Here is a 21,091-nt window from a genome sequence, read left to right as displayed (position 1 = left end):
GACAAAAGAATGTGGCAGGGGCTGTGAAAAGACGAGATAGCGGCCCCCAGTGTATGGGTCCACCATTGCTTTAAAAGGGCCATGTGGACCAACTTACCCCCCCCCCCCCCCAAATTCGGCAAAAAGTCACCAGCAGTCTAACTAGACCCACCAGGGGCCATCCTTGGGCAAAGGCTGGTCGGCACCATTTTGGAAAATAGCGCCAAATGGGGCTGGGCCCTCCACCAAACATCAATGATAATTTTAAAGTCTGGGGTGAGGGCACTAGCTCACCAGGGTATTTTTTAGGGGGTGAGGGGGCAGCTCTTGGGGTGGGGGTGTATATAAAGGAGGGAGGAGTCAGCTATTGGACCGAGAGGGTAGTTGAGATTGAATGGGGATGGGTTTTGGCAGGGGGTGAATCATTGCTGTACAGCCAATTTTATCTGCTTTTATACTTTTTTTTTTTTTTTTTTTTTTTTGCGAGGTCGCCTCAAATGGCGGCCCCAAAGTGGGTGGAGGGTCTAGACAGAACCCTGGTGGCTTTTTGTCGACTTTGGGGGTATAGCCATCTTTATTTTATTTACTTATTTTATTTAAAAAGGTTTATATTCCACTTTTACAACAGAATGTCAGTCAAAACGGGCCCTTTAATTCTAGTACAGGAGCATCGGGATCTGTGTTAGGGTCGCAGTACTCTCGCAGTAGAATATTTTCCAAAAAACCGTAGATAAAATATCTAAGTCAACTGTTATTTTATTTACATGGAGTTTACCATGCATTAGCTGCGTTGCATTTATTATGCAATTTTATAAATGCACAAGTAATGCAAAGCAGCTAGTTTTTAATAGGGGGTGGCTTTTATGCAGATATAATGCGTGATATCACCATGGTAGGGCTATATTGTGTGATATACAGCATTTATCGCGTCATACACAGTGTTTAACGTGTGTTATAGCCTATCTCAGCTTGATAAATCTCCCTATTAGATCATAAACTCTCTGGGATAGAGAAATACTTCAGAACCTGAATGTAATCTGCTTTGAAATGCTGAAAAGCAAAATCTAAATAAAACACATTAATGTAATTAAATAAACTTAGAAGAATGGACAAGGGTATGACTATACTTTAATCCAAAAAATGCAAAGTCATGCATTTAAGATACAGAAATCCATGGGCCAAATATTGTTTTGGAGGGGTAGAACTTGCAGTTGTTAAACCAGAAAGATCTTTGCGGGGGGGGGGGGGGGGGGGAGGGAGGCATTATCTCCAATAACATCAAAGTAACCACTCAGTATGACAAAGCAGTTGGTAAAGTTAATACCGTAGTATGGTTGGGTACATAAAGAAGAAGCATCCCTAGTAGAAAGAGGGGACTTAATATTAGCTGTGTGCAGGTCTCTGTTGTGATTCTGCACCTTTAGTGCTGTGTTCAGTTTTGAAGATTTTCTACAAGAAGACATTTTTGAGGTGAGAGCAGTTCAGAAGAGGACCACCATAATGCTGCATGATTTCCACTGTAAGCCATGCATAGAGAGATTTAAGAAGCTAAAGATTATATTCTCTAGAAGAAAGTCAACAAAGGGGGATATGAGATAAATTCAAATATTTAGCTGACTTAAGTAAGATACCAGAAGTTGCATTTTCCATAGAATGAAAAGCTTGAGTTTACGCAGAAGAAATGAAACTGAAAAGAGGCAGCCTAAAAAGGAATATCAGTAAATACTTGTTTTAGGAGAGTGTGGTAGACACCTGGAACAGGCTCTAGCATAGGTAGTAGGAGCCAAAACTGGTAAAATTGAAGCATACCAAGGACATTGAAAGGAAAAGACCATAGATCGAGGCAGACTGGGTAGTCCTGATCTTCTGACATTTTCTTTGTTTCTATGAAGGTTGAGTACTTTTTCCTTCAAACACTACTACAGTCCCAGAGTATGACATTGCCTTGTGTATTAGTTTTCATACTTTCTTGTAAATTTTGACTTTTCTCATTTTCACCTCGAGTTTCTTCTAGTATTTTTACATTTTAGATGCATAAAATCTGCAGATTTCTGTTCATCAGTTTAAACTTTTCATTATATCTGTATACAGCTAGCTTTTCATGCAACCTGAAGCACAAATTATGATATGTTTGTGTGTAAAATATGCAACTATTGATGTCTTGATAAGTTTTATCTCTGATTTTCTTTGTAGCTGGCATTATATGTGCTTTCATTCCTGGAACCCAAGGACCTTTTGCAAGCAGCACAGACTTGCCGTTACTGGAGGATTCTAGCTGAAGACAACCTTTTGTGGAGGGAGAAATGCAAGGAAGATGGTGAGAATCAGATATTAATGGGTTTTTTTTTTTACAAGCTTTGTTGATATAATAGTCCCAAGAATCGTGTTTTCATATATGTTCAAGAAAGAAGCTAGCTACCCACCTTCTTTTTTAAGGACTTCTGTGTTTTCAGATGGATTCCCCTACCTAGCCACAGGATATGTAAGAAATATGAACCAAATACTTGTGAGATGCTTTAGTACTGTTTTTGCATGATGGAATATCTACAGCCGCATCATTGAAAGATGTTGCACAAACTGCATCCTTTCAAAATGTCATATACTAAAACAGTCAGATTAACAAACTAATAAGTTCTTTTGATAGCTTTAGTGGAAAGGAAGAGATTTATATATCTCTTTTGGGAGCATTCCTGCTTTGAGGTAGTTGAGGAAATGAATATTGTTATCATTAGTTTTGGTGGTATTCAGAAGAAACGTAGATGCTAAATGAAATTAGTGGTTCTCTTTCCCAGGATTTATTTCAAGCTATGGGATCCCAGTAGCTTCTTAAATGATGCAGATAGCTGACTGCCACTGGGACATGTTTCCATTTGTCTACCCCTGCCACATGTCTTCAGCCCCAAGCAAGCCATCCTTCATTCCTCCAAAAGAGCTATGTTCCAAAAAATATTCTCCAAAATCCTGAATCTCCTTTTCCTCTCTATTCAAACTCCAGTGCAAAGTCTGAACTGCACAGCTTTGTTCTAAAAATATGGAACCCAGCATTGTGTATTTATAATTAAGATTATTTTTCCCTGTGTGTATCACTTTCCACTTGTCCAGCTTAAATTGCATCTACCATTTAGATACAGTTTCCCAGTTGCGCAGTGTCTTCCTGAAATTCCTTACAATCCACTTTTTTTTTTTTTTTAACTACTTTGAATAATTTTGGGTCATCTGCCAATTTGATCACTTTGCTCATTGTTCCTTTTACTAGACCATTTATGAATGCTAAACACTAGTTCTAGTACAGATCCCTGCAGCACCTCACTATTCACTTTGCTCCATTAGGAAAACTATTTAGACCTACTCTGTTTCTTATCTCTAGGGACCTTAGTTTTCAGTTTTTATTTTATTTTTCATGGGAATTTATCATAGTTTATTGCAACAAGAATTACATTTACCTATAAAAATGATTTATCCTGCTTTTGTTCTTGCTGTAATAGACTTATCAATAGCACTAGCAGCCGCAACCATAACTTCAAGTCGCCGGCATCCCTTCCACCTGTACCTCTTTTACCTTATTGAGCATATTTATGCATACATCATCCATTAACAAAGAAACACCAGAACCATTATTGGAATAATAAGGCTGCAGCTTTATTTAACACATGATTAAAACCTAACAATTGATACCTGAGACGGTATGTGTCTCCGCTGCTGCCCACCGTGAGGAGCAAGCAGGGAAGCCTTGTCCCCAAGCAAGAAGGCCCTGACCATTGGCACATGTCGCACCGCCCAAGGCGCTGATTGGCTACCACGCCAGTCTGTGATGCCACCGGCACCACTTGCAAGTTGCCCCACTGGCCCAGGTAACTGCCAAGAACACGAGGTAGGGTGGACCCTTGCCTCGTGTCCCCCACTAACCAACCAGCTGCGGCCCGTGGCTTTTTTCATAAATCCATACCTCTATGGCATCCTGGAGAGCATTGTTAAAGATATCGTAATCAATGTCAGACAGGTGTACTCTATCCGGTCTGAACAGACCCTGGCAAAAATCGTCCACCCACTGGTGCCTTATCTGTTGACTGCCAAGTTCCTTTATCCAGACACCAATCTACCGGTTAGCTTTCTTCCGACCCCTACTCCATAGTCTGGAGTCTTTCCACTTAGGCCGTGGGATAATGTCCGACCAGGAGAGGGCGGCATTCGGGTACCAGTCGGATAGCTTGGCGAAGTCCCTTTTTGCCTTTTTTATCAGCTGCTTGCATGACAATTAGCACAGGTCATTGCCCCCAGATGTATTATTATGACATCCGGAGCAGCCATCGAGTCTCTCAGGCACCGTAGAAGGGGCAATAACTGCTCCCAGCGCATGCCAGGCTTTTCAATCAATGTGACGATCCACCCGTGAGGTGCCAATCCTAAATGTGGCCCATAGGGTTGTTTCTGTGCTCTCCTAGCTGCCCAGTATATATAAGAGTGACCAATATATAATCCAAGCATTGCACCTGAGGCAGATCTGCCAGATAGAAGAATTATGACTTTTGGTTAGAGGTACTCACTCTGTCCAGTCGGACGTATGTATTTAGTGCATCAGATCTCCATCATCCAATTCTTTGTATTGTGTGGTTAATTGTTTTGTGACCAGACACATTTTTGCCACTGCAGTTTTGAGTACTGCGGCAAATTGATATCTGGTTAGCGGGGTCCTGTCAACGTGTACCAAAGGTGCACCCCCCACCCCCCTGGTTTGGCTGCACTGCCAGGTATTTCTTTGTATTGTGTATCGGGCAGGTGTCACATGCCTTGACATGCTTTAGCGACAAAGTGGCCCCTTTTCCGGACTGGTCTGTTTTGGACTTTTGTAACGTGATGGTTAACATACCAGGAGTCCACGACACATTCCTTAGAAGTATGCCACTGTTGCCCGTGTCATTTTTGTTGGCGGCGGCCAACTTGCTCACTCAAAAGGCTCCAAAGAATGCGAGTGAAAATGCAAGCCGGAATAAATCTATTTCGAAATTGGATGAGCAGATTGATGCTAATAGTGTCCAAAGGGTCCTCAGTAGGTTGTGTGTAATGGGGTGTTGTCTGTCGATGGTTGGCCCCATCTTCTTTGACCATTCTGTCAATATCTTCTTCAGAATGAAGGACTTGGTGGGGTCTCCCCATCCGCACACCTTTAGAAAGAATGACAGGCCTGCCAAGTGTTTGGCCACGGAACTTCTGGATGCTCCCTTCTCCTTATCCATGGAGACAAATTTAACGATTAGGTCGTCAGCAACTGGGCCTTGACTCCACCCATTTCTCCTCAGAATTCCGTCACATGGTCTTAGCTTCGGCACTATGACATCCATGTAGATGGTGCGACGGATCGCCGGACTAAATTGAAGTTGCAGACCAATCTTCCATAAGTTTGCTGGCATGTGTGTCCCCACTTTGTCCGCTGTAGGTACCTGCTTATGAAACAAATCCCATTTAGCACAAGATAGGGCATCAGCAACACTGTTACATACCCCTTGAACATGCCTAGCTCATAACGTCGTATTGGTGTGCAAAATCGCTAATACTTCTTCCCTAAGGAGATTGACAACCTTTGGGCACTTCGCCGATTGCGAGTTCAATACCTGATCTACTGCTTGGTTGTCACACCAAAATATTATGTGCTTGTTTTTCAGTCTGTCACTCCATAATACTAGTGCCACCCATATAGGGAAGAGTTCTATAAACATTATGTTCTTCGTGAATCCGATGTTGACCCATTCCACGGGCCAAGGCTCCACACACCATGCAACTTGGCAGAATGCCCCAAAACCCCAACCAGCTGACACATCTGTGTGAATGTCCAGATCTTTGCTAGAAAGCGGGGGTCCCTGTATGACGGAAACGCCATTGAAATTTTTGAGGAATGAGCTCCGCACATTAAAATCTGCGCGTATTGCCTTTGACACTCTTAAGAATTGATGGGGACGTTGTATCCCGACTGTGGCCGCTGCCAGTCTTCTCATAAAAGCTCTTCCCATGGGAATTACGCGACATGTGAAGTTCAATGTTCCTAAGATGGACTGCGCAACTCATAGTGTTGTTTTCTTCGCCGTCGCCACTTGCTGTATCATTATGCGTAGTTTTTCAACCTTTTCCCTCTGAAGCCTAGCAAATATCTTGTTTGAATCCAGCTCAATGCCGAGGAACGAAATGATCATTGCCGGACCTTCTGTTTTGCTGTGTGCCAAAGGCCCGCCGAAATCCTCAGCAACGGACTGGAAATCACAGAGCAAGCGAATGCAGGTGTTGGAATTTCTTGGACCCACAAACAAAACATCATCTAAATAGTAAATGATGTTACTTGATGCTGTCTTCTGTGCTGCCAATCAATGCAGGAATGAGCTAAAGAGCTTGAAATAAGCGCATGAGACTGAACATCCCATAGGCATACATTTATCGAAGTAATATTGATTCCTGAATGTAAACCCCAATAATGGGAAACTTCTTGGGTGGACCGGAAGTAGTCTGAAGGCCGATTCTATGTCCAATTTTGCCATTAGCGCGCCCACACCGCATGTTCTGAGTAGCGCCACTGCCGAATCAAAGGATGCGTACTGAGCAGAGCACTCCTCTGGGGGCAGCTGGTCATTGACGGACGCTCCTGGAGGGTATGACAGATTCTGAATGAGATGAAATTTGCCCTTCTCTTTCTTGGGGATCACTGCCATTGGCGAAAGGTACATGTTTTGCAATGGTTGACATGGAAAAGGTCCTGCCATCCTTCCGAATGCTTACTCGATATCGAGCTTTTTTGCACTATGTCTGCATGTTGTGTCACTGATGTTGTGTTGCTAGTTTTTGTTCCTTTTATCTGGCCTTGGAATGGAATGTTGAATCCTTCCTGAAATCCTCACCAAATCCTCTGTGCGTGTTTGCACAGGGGTAGCATTCCAACCATGGTATCATTGATTCTAACTTGATGGGTGATGGTGCTTTTTCAAAATGCAGAGTTTCAACATGCTTTAACATTACTCCCAGTTGCAGGTTTTTTGGAGCACTTTGTTACTGGGTGTGGAGCTGCGCAGGCTGAACAAACATGTTTGAATTTACAGTTCTGGAATGTGCAGGTTGCCTTGTTATAGTGCCAGCATGTGTTGACTTGTGCCTGCGCCGTCCTGACTGAGTACCTGTTGGGCGATGACCTTCTTGTGGTCCTTGTGTGTGCACCTGCATCGCCCGCTTTTTGTGTCATCTGTTTCACCCACAGGCTGACCTCCTGAGTTCCCCATGTCATGAAGCGATTCTCTTCCATCTTCTCACAGAATTTCTCATCATAGTTGAGCCAGGCCCAACCTTCATGCTCTTGGTAAGCTTCAAGAATATTCTCTGCATAACTTAACATGGGACCGTATTGAGAAGGTTCCTGATGTCCCACCATGCTTGTCATGTATAGGAAAGCTCTTATCCAGTTAACGATATTTTTGGGAACCCTCTTCTTTTCCAGATGTGCCGGTCCGTCCTTAGATTTCTTTTTATTACCTGTCCTTCGCCGTCCTTGCAGGATACTAAATATGTCTATATATGTCTGTTTTCGTATTTTTTTGAATAATTCTTTGCGCATGCTTTCGCATAGCCGCATCTCAAAAAAGATATAGTTGCGATGGAGAAAGTACAGAGAAGGGCAACCAAAATGATAAAGGGGATGGAACTGCTCCCCTATGAGGAAAGGCTGAAGAGGTTAGGGCTGTTCAGCTTGGAGAAGAGACGGCTGAGGGGGGATATGATAGAGGTCTTTAAGATCATGAGGGGTCTTGAATGGGTAGATTCGAATCAGTTATTTACACTTTCAGATAATAGAAGGACTAGGGGGCATTCCATGAAGTTAGCAAGAAGCACATTTGACTAATCGCAGAAAATTCTTTCACTCAATGCACAATTAAGCTCTGGAATTTGTTGCCAGAGGATGTGGTTTGTGCAGTTAGTGTAGCTGGGTTCAAAAAAAGGTTTGGATAAGTTCTTGGAGGAGAAGTCCATTAACTGCTATTAATCAAGTTTACTTAGGGAATAGCCACTGCTATTAATTACATCAGTGTAATTAATAGTGGTGTTTGGCTAATTGCCAGGATTTTGTGGCCTGGTGTGGCCTGGTTTGGCCTCTGTTGGAAACAGGATGCTGGGCTTGATGGACCCTTGGTCTGACCCAGAATGGCAATTTCTTATGTTCTTAAGGTGATGAGCGCTGAGGGGCCTGTCGACTCCTTGTCGGCTGCCTTTGCCGCAGGCTGTGGGTTGCTGTCGTCTGTGGAGTCTGAAGATGGCGCAGAAGAAGAACTGTCTGAGCTGGAACTTGTTCTACACTTGCGCTTTGCCTTGCACTTTTGTCCAGCTGTCAAATTAGTGTTTTCAACATCTGTGCCACCCAACGTCCGCCCTCTCCCCCCATCCTCATCTCGAGACTCGCCCACATTGCTGTCTCCCATTTATGCTGATTGCTCTGCGTGGCTGGTGGTTGCCCTTTCATCTCGGTTTTGCGTTTCATGGCACGTTCCTGTGTCAGTTTGCCCAACTGCTTCGGCTTGTCCAGTCATCGCTGCTGTTGGGGCATTAGTGTGGACTTCTGATAACCCTCTTGTATTATCTCCTTCCGCTGTTCTCGCTCCACTTGCATTAAACTGTGAAAAGGTTCGATGTACCGGTTTGGCTGCTCATCCCGCCATATGTTGCATAATCCCACGGACACCCCGATTGGCCCAGTCTAGGGAATGGGCCGGGTGCGTTGGGACCCCATGGAGATTTCTGATGCCAGTTTGCGCTGTCGAAGTTCTGATATGTCGAGTTTGGGGCAGGGTATGGTTGGCTGCCAAGTCTGGGCTGTCCTTACATCCATCCTTGGAAAGAGGGGGGTGGCTTGACATTAGTTGGAAACGGGTACCCCTCTATGCTTGTATGTATTTGGTACTCGTTCTGGCTGGCTTGCGGCTGTGGACCTTCGTGGGAGCTCTGCTGCGATGTGTGAGAAGCTGTCTCCTTCTCAGTGGTGTGCTGCTGCGGCTCTAACTCTGTGGTCCCTTCTGCCTTTGTCTCCGTAGGGTGGCTGATGGCTGACATCGAATCACTCATTTGTGACTCATCTGAGGTGCCCGCCTGCTGGTCTGTAAAGGCAGCCACATGTTCCCTTGGCCAGTTTGCCTGCCTCGATCCTGGCTCCCTCTCTACCGGCACTTCTCTCTGACTGCACTGGGACCCTCAGGCTGCCTCAAGGGGGCTAGCCCTCCCTCCCTCCCCCCCACCTTTCTTAAGCAAGATTGGGCTATCACCCGATCGTGAGTGTGCTGGCCTCGCCTGTCTTAGCCCCTCTACCAGCACGCGATTGCATACTGCCCCTCCCCGAACCTGCGATCTTTAAAACTCCCTACTGCCCTGGTCTCGTCGAGGGTAGTCGCTCGAGGCTCATGGAAAGTAGTTGGGAGGCTGGCTAGGTGGAGACAATGCGTTCCCATTCCGATACCGGCTAGGCAAAAAGAAGGCCGCATGGCATCTGTCGCGGCCCTTTAAAGGGCCGCTGACGTCATTACCCTGCACTGCCATTCTGCATTCCCCCCCCCCCCTCCCTAGCTCCTCCCTCGGTAACGTGTACCAAGCCAGGGGAGGGGAGGCATCTGGCAAGCCGTGGCCCCTGTCCCACCGTGCTTTACACTCATTCTCCCCCCCCCCCCCCCCCCCCCCCCCCCCCCCCCCCCCCCCCCCCCCCAGGAACGCCATCTCTTTTTGTGTCCAGCACTTTGGATATGGGTGGCCCACCTATTTCCCAGGAAAAATAAAGTAAAAACTGAAAATGAAGGCCCCTACTTATCTCTTAACCAGTTACAATTACCTCCTTTCCCATGACTTCGTAATTTTCTGAGGAATCTCTTGTATAGGACTTTATCAAATAACTTCTGAATATCCAGGCATACTGTATCTATTGGCTCACCCTTATCCACATGTTTACACCTTTAAAGAAATCTAATAGACTGGTAAGGCTTGACTTCTCTTTGCTAGAAATGCCCCAATATGATAGATATCTATAGAGGAGGAGCAAAAATACAGAGACAGCAGTTACCCCCAATCACCATTTAACTTTTTTCGTAAAGGTCAATATTAAAGATCAGTATTAAATAATGACTGTCATACTAGGCCCTACTGGCTAACTAGCCTTCATTACCTTACCAATAATTATAGGTCATTGTCCATTTATTACCATTTCTCCCCCCCCAAAAAAATGTTTATATATTTATCTGGCTTCAAGACGGTGCTTTCACAAAAATGCCACACAACGTAACTTATATTTGTATTACATTAGCTACCCTCCAGTCTTTAGATACCGTGACAGATTTTATATACATACATACATTTAGAACCAAAGGATACTAGACAGTGTAATCCAGTGGAAGTGCTTGATATAGATATAAGCATTACCAGCCTAAACAGGAAAAGAGCACTATTGTCTTATGTTCACAGTTAGCTTGAAAAAAGAAAAAACATTTTTATTCAATCATTGGGTACAAAAATTAAAAACACATGAAAAGAGAGCAATACATATAGGATACATAATCCCTCTACCATGTATTAAAATGATCCTAAATGTTGATACATAGAAACTTAAATACATACAATCAAAAAACCACTGCCTATCACACCACATGTGAAGCAACCTTTATTGCCACCAAAAAAACCACTCAACCCATGTTCACAATCATACTACAATAAATTCAGCACAATTCTGTTTATGTATGTGGAGGATAGACAACAAAAAATGAAATACAAGCAGAATTACAAAGACAACAAGAGACAATATACAATTATTTTTTATTTTTATATACCGACATTCGATCTGAGATATCACATCGGTTTACATTCAGATAATATAGGTATTTCTCTATCCCCAGAGGGCTTACAATCTAAGTTTTGTACCTGAGGCAATGGAGGGTAAAGTGACTTGCCCAAGGTCACAAGGAGTGACAGTGGGTCTCAAACCCTGGTCTCCTGGTTCGTAGCCCACTGCTCTAACCACTAGGCTATTCTGCCTCCAAATTGTGACCAAATTAAACTATGCATTGTCTTTGTACAACACTGTACCTAAAGACTGGAGGTCTTTAGGTACAGTGTTGTAACACCAATTTTTAAGAAAGGGCTCCAGGGATGATCTAATAAACTACTGATGAATGAGCCTGATGTCAGTGCCAGCAAAAATCGTAGAAACTATAGTTAAGAACAGAATTACTGAGACTAGCTTAATGTGAAAAAGTCAACATGGTTTTAACAAAAGGAACTGTGACAATTTCCCCCAATAAACTTTTAACTCTATTCATAAAGATCAATATTAAGTAATGACCGTCATACTAGGCTCTACCAGCTAACTAGCCTTCATTGCCTTAATAATAACCATAGGTCATAGCCCATGTATCATCATTGCTTCCAAAAAATTTTTAAATGATTTTTTGCAAATAAAGCCAAACCTATCTGGCTTCAAGGCTCTGCTTTCACTTCAGCAAGCTAGCACTGCACATCTGTTTTGAGGTCGACAGGTTTTATCCTTGATTCTGCAAGTGCTGATTCCTATAGCTGCCTCTAGTTGAATCAATGATGTGTCCTGAATGTGCATCTGTCTTTCCACCAGCACCTGTGAAAGAAGCTGTGCTAGTAGGGGAAGGGGGACTTAGATTCAATGTATCCTGGTGTGCCAGGAAAGTTTCCTTTCCTCTATGCACTGTTAATAGACAACTGAGCAGATAGTATTGATACCGATTCCAGTTGTCAGTTTCTATGCCATTGTTGCCAGGCATTGAGAGATTCCAGTATGGGCTGGATGTCAGTTGCTTCTATGTCTGTACTGGTGCAGGGAATCAAATAAGTTGACGCTGTCTCCTGGATTCTCCTGTTCAACTTCTCAAAAATTCCTGATGCCAGTATAGATTGGGAAGGATCAGGAAGAGAAGTCACATCTTCCTAAGTCACCTGAGGTATATCAGAGGCTGTGACTTGAACCCTTGGAGACTGTTGCATTCTTACAGGCTTTCTCAAAGTTGAGCTGCCTTTTCTGCAGGGATGCTTGGGAAGATATATGGCTGTTGACAATATCACCCTGCGCTCATACCATGCATCAACTGAGACCAGTGTCTGTGCTTCTTCACATTCACTCGATGCTCTACATCAATCTCCCTCACAGTCGATATTGATGAAGTAGAACCCTTCTCTTTCATCGGGTGGGAGAACCTGGAGATTTGGCTGTCCCCATGGTCTCTATTGGTGTTCATTGTCAATGGACAATACTTCCTTTATACAAATGCATCAGATCTGGTACAGTTCTTGGGCCCCTCAATGCCTATAGCTTAGACTTATCCAACACAAACAGCTCTTCCATAAAATCTAACTGGGTTTAAGAGCCTCTAGGAGTCATCTTCCCTTAAGTGAAGCATCATAGTTGTGCCTAAGACACAGCACAGATCTGTCATGAGTATCTGTGTCCAGCATGGTGTGGCTGCACTTGGAATAGCCACTGGTCATCAGTTTCAACATCAGATGACAAATAGCTGATGCAAAATTTAACTTGATTTAAAAAATGACCCAACTGATACTGATCAATGCACTGATACCAATGTTGATGTAGTTGTGGAAAAATAAAGAAAACATTTTTTTTAAAGCCTGGAAAACCTACCTAAGGAGATGGGGGAGGATAAGAACACCTGAAACAGAGAATTCCATGCAAAAATGTACTTTTAAAGGTAAAAAGGAACAGCTGTCTGCTTCCCTTAAAAATCTAGTTTAAAAGCTACTCTATATCCTTTTCAATTGTTAGTTCCAGCAGCCGGATTCTATTCTGGTTAAGTGAAGCCCACCCTGTCAGAATAGGCTACCCATTCCCCATAATGTTCCCAAGTTCCTTACAAAACCGGCATGATGTGCTTTACGAATGTCGGTAAATAAAAGTTAATAAATAAATAAAATAAATAAATAAGTCTAAAGCCATCCTCCCTACATTGTCTCAATCAAGTGTTAAGACTCCAGAACTCAGCCTGCCTCTGAGATTTCAATCTTTTACTTAAAATCCTATATTTGGTTCCCTCCTGTGCTTTTCTATGTTGTTGGTACCCATAGTACCACAAGCAGCTCCTCTCCAGGACTCTTTAAAATGATATCTAATTGGCACTGATATGTGCTATCTTATATCAGACAGGCAAGTTACCAAATACCGTATTTTTCGCTCCATAAGACGCACTTTTTTTCCCCAAAAAATGGGGAGAAAATGTGGGTGCGTCTTATGGAGCGAATGTAGCAGCTCTCCCTCTCGCGCGCCGTCCCCCGCCTCCTCCCAACTCCGCCCAATCAGCATGGTGGTGTAGGCGTGTGTATTCTGCCGGCGGAACTTGAGCTCCCTGCCGGTCTGCTGTTCCCGCGGTGCATCTTGCTGCGAGGGTCGCCGCGGCGCAGGTCAGACATCACCTGTTTGACCTGCATGGGCTATGGAGGCCCTTCCAGTTCAGATGGCTGGCATTTGACCTGCGCCGCGGCGACCCTCGCAGCAAGCTGCACCGCGGGAACAGCAGACCGGCAGGGATCTGTTTGAACTGGAGGGGCCTCCGTAGCCCACGCGGTTCAAACAGGTGATGACTGACCTGCGCCGCGGCGACCCTCGCAGTGAGATGCACCCGGAACCGGCGGGGAGCTCGGGCTCTGCCGTCGGAGGCTCTCACTTGCAGTCCAAAGTAAGAACTTCACTCGTTGTGGTTTGGATGTATTGGAGGGTCATGGGGGTGGTATACTGCCTGGGATAGAGGACACATGACACAGACCAGCAAATAGAATTACTGCCTGTGCTGATTAAGTGACTACCTGTTGAAATATTAGGAGCAATTGCTCTCCTAATCAATGTAATATAGCCCTGACTATTTATTATTGAACTCTGGAGCAGTCATGAAAGTTTAAAATAACTGGTGTGAGAGAGATGTGTATGAGGGAGAGTCTGAGTGTGTGATTGTCTGTGGGTATGTGTATATGTGAAGAGAGCTAGTGAATGTGAAAGAGCCTATGTATGTATGTGAGGGACAGAAAACCAGTGAGTGTGAGTACCTGTGTGGATGTTCTCTGCCTTACTATAAAAAAACAAAACAAAAAAAAAATCCCACCGACGGCCACCAGGGGGGAGAGCCCATCATGGGGACAGAATTTTTTTTTTCTTAATTTTCCTCCTCTAAATCCTAGGTGCGTCCTATGGTCAGGTGCGTCTTATAGTGCGAAAAATACGGTAATCCTTACGCCCACCAGCCACCCAACTATCTACATTTGTAATGGTCAAATCACCAATAATAATGGCTGTCCTTTCCCTTTTCACCTGGGCACACACCCCTGGAGAGACATCCTTGGTGCAAGTGGATAATTTATCACTTAGAAAAAGGTCCTAGCTACAGGATCGATTCTTGCCATTCCAAGATGATGGTCTCGTTCCTGGAGATCTTGTTTCTCCAAAGCAGCTCAGGGGCTGACAGAGTGGAGAGTGGGATTGCTCTACTATGTCTCTGAAGGTCTCTTCTATATACTTCTGTCTACCTTAAGACCTTCAGGTCTGCTACTCTAACCTCCAGAGATCAGACTCGTTCTCTGAAAACTAGGAGCTCTTTGTATTGGGCATAAACATGCAACATTTCCCCAGCAGATAGATAATATATCTATATATGTCTATATATATATATATATATATATATATGGCACTTGGTACAAAAGGCTCAGTAGCCCCTATCTCACTGCTGTCTGTATTCTTTTTTTTTTCTAAGTTATTATAAATAATTGCTTTTTGTTTACAGATTATAGCCAAAGACTTATGATTAAACTGCTGTTTCTTTTTAAATTTGAATGAGGGTTTTTTAACCCTTATTTGTCCAAAGCACTAGATGGTTCCTGTTATGTAAATGTTTTCCCTGCCCCCTAATTGGGCAGTAGTCTATAAATGTAGATGTGAGGCAGAGGAGGGAGGAGTTGGAGTGCGTGGGTGAGAAAAAGAAAGAAGGAAACAACTCTATCCTACTATCAAACAACCAAATGGTCTGCTTTTAAAATTTTATCACACTCTCAAACTGCAAAGAATATACCGGTACTTCAAAGCTTGATCATATTCCCTCAAGCAAGTAAAATACTTTAGGAATTTAGACAAACCACAGTTTTTGTCAAATGCAAAGTCCTGCTTTCACTGTTTCTTGTTTCAGTGGCATCTCCCTCAAGTACTTTCTATATTTTCACACTTCAGCCACTGGGCTTGTCTTCATGTACTTTATTCTGCCCCACAGCTCTGTACCGAAAAGTGGGACATAAAGTAAATAAATACAATAAATATCCCTTTTCTTTAAACAGCCTCATTGTTTCCAGGCCCGTTAACATACCTCAGTCTGAAAACAGGGCTAAAGTATTGTGATTGCCCTGGGAATGCTGGGAAGGAGGGGAGTCCTAGAAGAGGAAAACATTTTGAAATTATTTTTGTCTAATTTTTCATCTTGACCTTTAAATTTATATTTGACACCTACATTTTGCTGAGCGGGACATTAGTTACACTTTAAATTTTTTATATGAAATGAACCATGGTTTCCATTCCTTTAGGGAGAAAGCATGTTAAGATCTTCTAGAACATTTTGGGTCTGATAAAGATATTACCCTTTAAAACGGATATGATGCTGTCATAGCATTGTATCCGTCATGTAAATCTTATTTGTTGCGTGGATGGGGATTTATTTTTTTTTTTGGGGAGATTTCCAATGGCTAAAAATATATCATTTTGTGATTAAATTTAGGTATTGATGAACCATTGCATATCAAGAGAAGGAAAGTAATAAAACCAGGTTTCACACACAGTCCCTGGAAAAGTGCATACATCAGGCAACACAGAATTGATACAAACTGGCGACGAGGAGAACTTAAATCTCCCAAGGTAATTATTTCTAAAATATGCACGTTGGTCATGATTAAGGTTAGCATTAAACTTTCTTTAGGACTGCAAAGAAGACAGAAGTATGTTTTGTAGTGATGGCCCATCCTCTGCATTATGACAGTAACTTTTAAATAGCTGCACAGGCACACATGTTCGTGCGTACACCGGCTCATGCCAAAGGAAGCAACCATATTATAATATACATGGTATAAAATAGGCTGTATGCGTGTATATGTGCGCACAATTTTATAGGGACGCGGACGTGCACGCAATTGCCACTTCTACTGTGTAAGTTTGGTATTTTAGTAGACATGCACACAGACGCAATTACCAGTTTCCCCAGTTCGTCCCCAGTTAGCCCAGATAAAGGATAGAACTTCCTAACTCCCCTGGTTAATTAACCTCCTTTTACCCTGTTAGCCCCTACCCTTAAAAACCTACTATTTTTTTGTTCCTGGACTTATAAGCCATCAAAAGCAGAAGTAAAGTTCTCCTAGGACAAGCAGGATGGTAGTCTTCACAGACACGTGACATCATGAGATGGAGCCCTGCACGGAAAACTTTTGTCAAAGTTTCTAGAATTTTGACTGGTACATTAAGCATGTTCAGATTGCCACTGTCTGTGCGTTACGCGGGGTCCCTCTTCAGTCTCTCTCTTTTTTTTTTTTTTTTTTTGCTGCAAAGTAAGTGCCTTGCGCTGGTGGAGCTACTGCTCTTAGTATCTTCTAAAACTTTCTACCCATTTTTTTTTCGCTTGTCAGCGTCAGGTCACTTGTCTCCAGTCGGTGCCCCGTTCAGTGGCAAGGTAGGTCTCTCTTTTCCCCTTCCTTGCAGTTGATTCCCAGCGTGTCACTCCCTGGTGGCTGCCAGCCATCAACTACTCGCTAGCTGTTTTTTATGGCGATGCCCTCAGTGCCCGCAGCCATGTTGATTACTGACCCACATGAGGTTTGTATCCTCTGCCTGGGGGCATTGCATGTTGTCCACGGATGTCATTTGTGTGATCAAATGGCCCCCAAGGGCTGTCATGCCCAGCTGGGTAAGATGGAGAAACGTTTTGGGCCCAAAAAGTCTGCTCTAACCACTCCGACATTGGAGGCATTGACACCTAGGGGCCGAGGGGAGCTGTTGGATAGGCCATCCCTTTCCATGCCGCCAGCAGGCCCATCTCGAGAGGGGGGGGGGGGTCAGTGATAGGCCATCTCCACTGTCGTCGCACTCTAGGACATCGGGCTCTTCAGCTTCCTCGACGCCAGGGAAAGACCAGGTCGAGCATCGCAAGAAGTCCCGTAAACATAGTCATTTGAGGCTCCAAGTAGGCTCTGGTGATGCCTCTTCCTCCTCCTCCGCTGTCTGTCTTCATGAGACTTTCAGAAGGAGTTGGACCGCAGGGTTCAGATGGCAATGCTCCGAGCCCTGTGAGGTATCTAACCGCCTCTGGCACTGATCCCCATACCAGTGCCGGACCCTGTGCTGTCTCTCTTGGCACCCCTGCTAGAGAGTTTTGATGTCCTGTTAGGTGTCCTTGTGCCCGAAGGGCCATTGGTTCCTCAGCAGCCACCGATGCCCTCCTCCGGATCAATTCCCATTTTGGGTTCTCCAAGGAGGAAGATTTACTATGACCATTGGTGCCTTCAGGTCCGCTGGTCCCGTGCCGAAGTTTCCTGATCCCATTTATGTGCTATCTGGGATCTCTGTGCCTTCGGTGCTAAAACCGAGGAGCTTGGACAGGGGCTATCCATGCCGGCCCCCAGGAGATGCCATGGAGTCGTCTTCTGGAGACTTTGATGATGTCCTTTTGGAACCTTCGCCGCCAGATGATAGGCGTCTGTCGCCCCCAGAGAAACTCTCCTTTGCAGGCTTTGCCTGAGCCATGGCTGAAGCCATCCCCTTTCAGCTCCTCACGGAAGAGGACGCTTGGCATAAAATGCTGGAGGTCCTCCAGTTTGTCGACGCCCCAAAGGAGATAGTGGCTGTTCCATTTCACGATATTTTTAAGGAACCTCCTCCTTAGAATCTGGGAACATCCCATTTCCGTGCCTCCCATTAATAGGAAGGTGGATGCCATCTATCTAGTCCAACATGCATTGGAGTTTGAGAGATGCCATCTTCTGTACCAATCTGTGGTAGTGGAATCCACTCTCAAAAAAGCCAAGCACTCCCACACCCACGCCTCTGCCCCTCCAGATGCCCTGGGAAGGAAGATGTATCAGGGCGCTATGCTCATCACCCGTATTGTCTCCTACCAATCATATATGACCTAGTACAACTGCAACCTGTGGAAGCAGGTCCAGGATCTAGCAGAACACCTGCCACAACAGCAGCAGGATGCATTCTCAGAGGTGGTATAGCAGGGCCTGGAGGCAGGAAACGAGGTGACATCCACCTACAATGTTTTTGAAAGGGCCGCGAGAGTAGCTGCAGCGCCCACAGGTTGGCCTGGTTCCGTGCTTCGGACCTCTGCCCGGAAGTCCAGGAGAAGCTGGCAGACCTGCCCTCCATGGGAGAAAATCTCTTCAGGAATAAAATCAGGGATGCGGTGGCTCAATTGAAGGACCACCATGAGACACTTCAGCAGCTGCCAGCTAGCTCTTCCAACCCACCATGCTTGGTCGGAAAGTCCTCACGGCAAAGCTCGAGGAAATCCTTCTATCGTCAAAGGAAATATTATCCTCCGGCCTTGCAGGCACATACCCCCTGCGCCAGTTCCAGGGGCTATTTCCACCATCAGCGGCCCACCAAGCCTCATCCAGCCCCCCAGCAGAGCCCCACTTCTGGGTTTTGACTGGGGGGGCGAGAGAGTGTGAGTCGATTTGCCATACCCTTGGCATTTCGCCCCCAGCTAATCCCTAATTACATCAGACCAATGGATTCTATCATTCGCCGAGGATACCAGCTGAATTTCAGGGATGACCTGGTGGACTTTCCCCCATGTCAATTGTGTGTTTCGTCTGCTACTCAAGAAATACTTTTGACAGAGCTCTCTGCCCTGTAAATGGCAAGATCGGTGGAACCCATTCCCTGCCACCAGCAGGGCAGAGGGTTCTACTCTTAAGTATTTCCTGATACCAAAGAGAATTGGGGGTCTTTGCCCTATTCTCGATTTGAGATCCTTGAACAAATTCCTTCAAAGAGAAAAGTTCAAGATGGTCTTGTTGGGCACTCTGATTCCGCTCCTAAGAAAAGGAGACTGGCTCTGCTCCCTCGACTTGAAAGACACCTATGCCCATATAGCGATCTTCCCGAGTCACAGAAAGCATCTTCGCTTTGTGGTGGGAAAGGACTATTTCCAGTATTGGGTGTTACCATTTGGCCTTGAGTCAGCCCCTCTGGTCTTTACGAAATGCCTGGCAGTGGTGGGGGCGCATCTCAGGCATCAAGGACTTCCCTTACTTGGACTACTGGCTAATCAAAAGCACCACCCGACAGGGAGCGCTTTATTAGTTACGTCTGTCCATCCAGGTGCTGTAGTCTCTGGGTTTGTCATCAGTTACCCCAAATTCCACCTCTGCCCATCAGCTTGCCTGGACTTCATAGGAGCCAGGCTGAACACAGTTCAGGCCATAGCATTCCTGCCCTGCAATCGGGCGCTTGCCCTGTCCTTGCTGGCAAGTGGGGTCTGCACCCGCCCATGGGTTTCTGCTCGGCTGATGCTTCATCTTTTGGGTCACATGGCTGAGTCTGTTTGTCACCCCATTGGCCCACCTGTGCATACACAGGGCACAGTGGACCCTGTGGTCACAGTCGCTGAAAGCGTTCCAGGACCTCAAAGTTTGTGCCTCAATCACACCGTCCCTCCAGGGCTCCCTGTCTTGGTGGGAGAATCTATTCAACCTGGAGCAGGGTGTTCCTTTTCAGGTTGCCCCGCCTCAAGTGGTGCTTACCACCAATGCCTCCCCCCTTGGTTGGGGGCATATGTGGATGACCTCCACACACAGGGTCAGTGGATGACTCAGGAGTCTGTCATATCAGCTTCCTGGAGCTTCGTGCAATCCATTTTGCCGTTTGGGCGTTTCAAGATGCTTGTCCCACAAGTCAGTCCTGATCCAGATGGACAATCAAGTAGCAATGTGGTACATCAACAAGCAGGGAGGCACGGGGTCATTCCTCCTCTGTCAGGAGGCAGTGCATATTTGGTCCTGGGCTGTGTTGCAGGGTATGCTCCTGAGGGCTATGTACCTAGCCAGAGCAGAAAATCTGCTGGCAGACCATCTTGAGTCGTGCATTCCAGCAGTGGCGGGCCGGAATTTCCGTCTATGGGGAACTCTGGATATGGATCTATTTGCCTCCCCCTACAACTAGAAGGTGAGCAAAATATGCACCCTGTTCAGGATGGATGGACTTGCAGCCTTTGACACCTTTGCCTGGCATTGGGGTACAAGTCGTCTCCTCTTCCTCTGGTCATGAAGATTCTTGAAGCTCCAGCAGGAACAGGGCAAAATAATTCTCTTGGCCACGTACTGGCCCAGACAAGTCTAGTTTCCTCTCCTTTGGGACCTGTCAGTCAGAGAGCCCCATCCGTCTAGGAACTTCGCCCGATCTGATAACAGAGGATCTGGGCAGACTGCGCCATCCAAACCTCCGAGCATTAGCGTTGACGGACTGGATGTTGAGGGCTTAGTCGTACAGCCCCTGGAACTCTCTGACGATGTGTCTCAGGTGTTAGTGGCTTCTAGGAATCCTTCCACCAGGAAGTCTTACCAGCTGAAATGGGAGGAGATTCTCCATCTGGTTTGAGGGGTTTGGCTTCGATCCCTTCTCCTGTCCCATTCAGAGGCTACTGGATTATCTTGGCATCTCTCCAAGACTGGGTTGAAAACCACCTCGGTCAGGGTCCACCTAAGTGCCATTAGCGCTTACCATCATGGTGTTGCTGGTTTGCCCATCTCTGTTTAGCCCATAGTGGGATAGTTTATGTGGGACTGCTTCAATTGAAGCCCCCTCTCCAGCCTCCTGTTGTATCCTGGGATCTCAGTGTGGTGTTGGCGCAGCTCATGCGAGATACTTTCGAGCCCATGCGCTCCTGCAATCTGAAGTTCCTCACCTGGAAGGTTCTCTTCTTGGTGGCGGTCACTTCAGCTCATAAGGTTAGAGATCTTCAGGCCTTGGTTACATATCCGCCCTACACAAAATTTGTTCATGATAGGGTGGTACTGCATATGTACCCTAAGTTCTATCTAAAGTGGTGAC

General features: G+C 45.4%; 1 protein-coding gene across 7 annotated transcripts in view; it reads left to right on the top strand.

Moving 5' to 3' along the window:
* Nucleotides 1–21,091, top strand: part of FBXW7 (F-box and WD repeat domain containing 7) — an 808,352-nt gene that overhangs the window by 760,515 nt on the left and 26,746 nt on the right. For all 7 annotated transcript variants that reach the window (XM_029607316.1, XM_029607232.1, XM_029607399.1 and 4 more), the window contains 2 exons: nt 2,173–2,296; nt 15,765–15,901. In XM_029607316.1, the coding sequence (XP_029463176.1) occupies nt 2,173–2,296; nt 15,765–15,901 (261 nt within the window). The remainder of the gene's footprint in view (nt 1–2,172; nt 2,297–15,764; nt 15,902–21,091) is intronic.

The sequence above is a fragment of the Rhinatrema bivittatum genome, chromosome 1, assembly GCF_901001135.1.
Source record: "Rhinatrema bivittatum chromosome 1, aRhiBiv1.1, whole genome shotgun sequence".
NCBI classification, from domain to species: Eukaryota; Metazoa; Chordata; class Amphibia; order Gymnophiona; family Rhinatrematidae; genus Rhinatrema; species Rhinatrema bivittatum.
The sequence above is the reverse complement of the archived record's forward strand: the minus strand, read 5'-3'. Positions and strand labels throughout refer to the sequence as shown.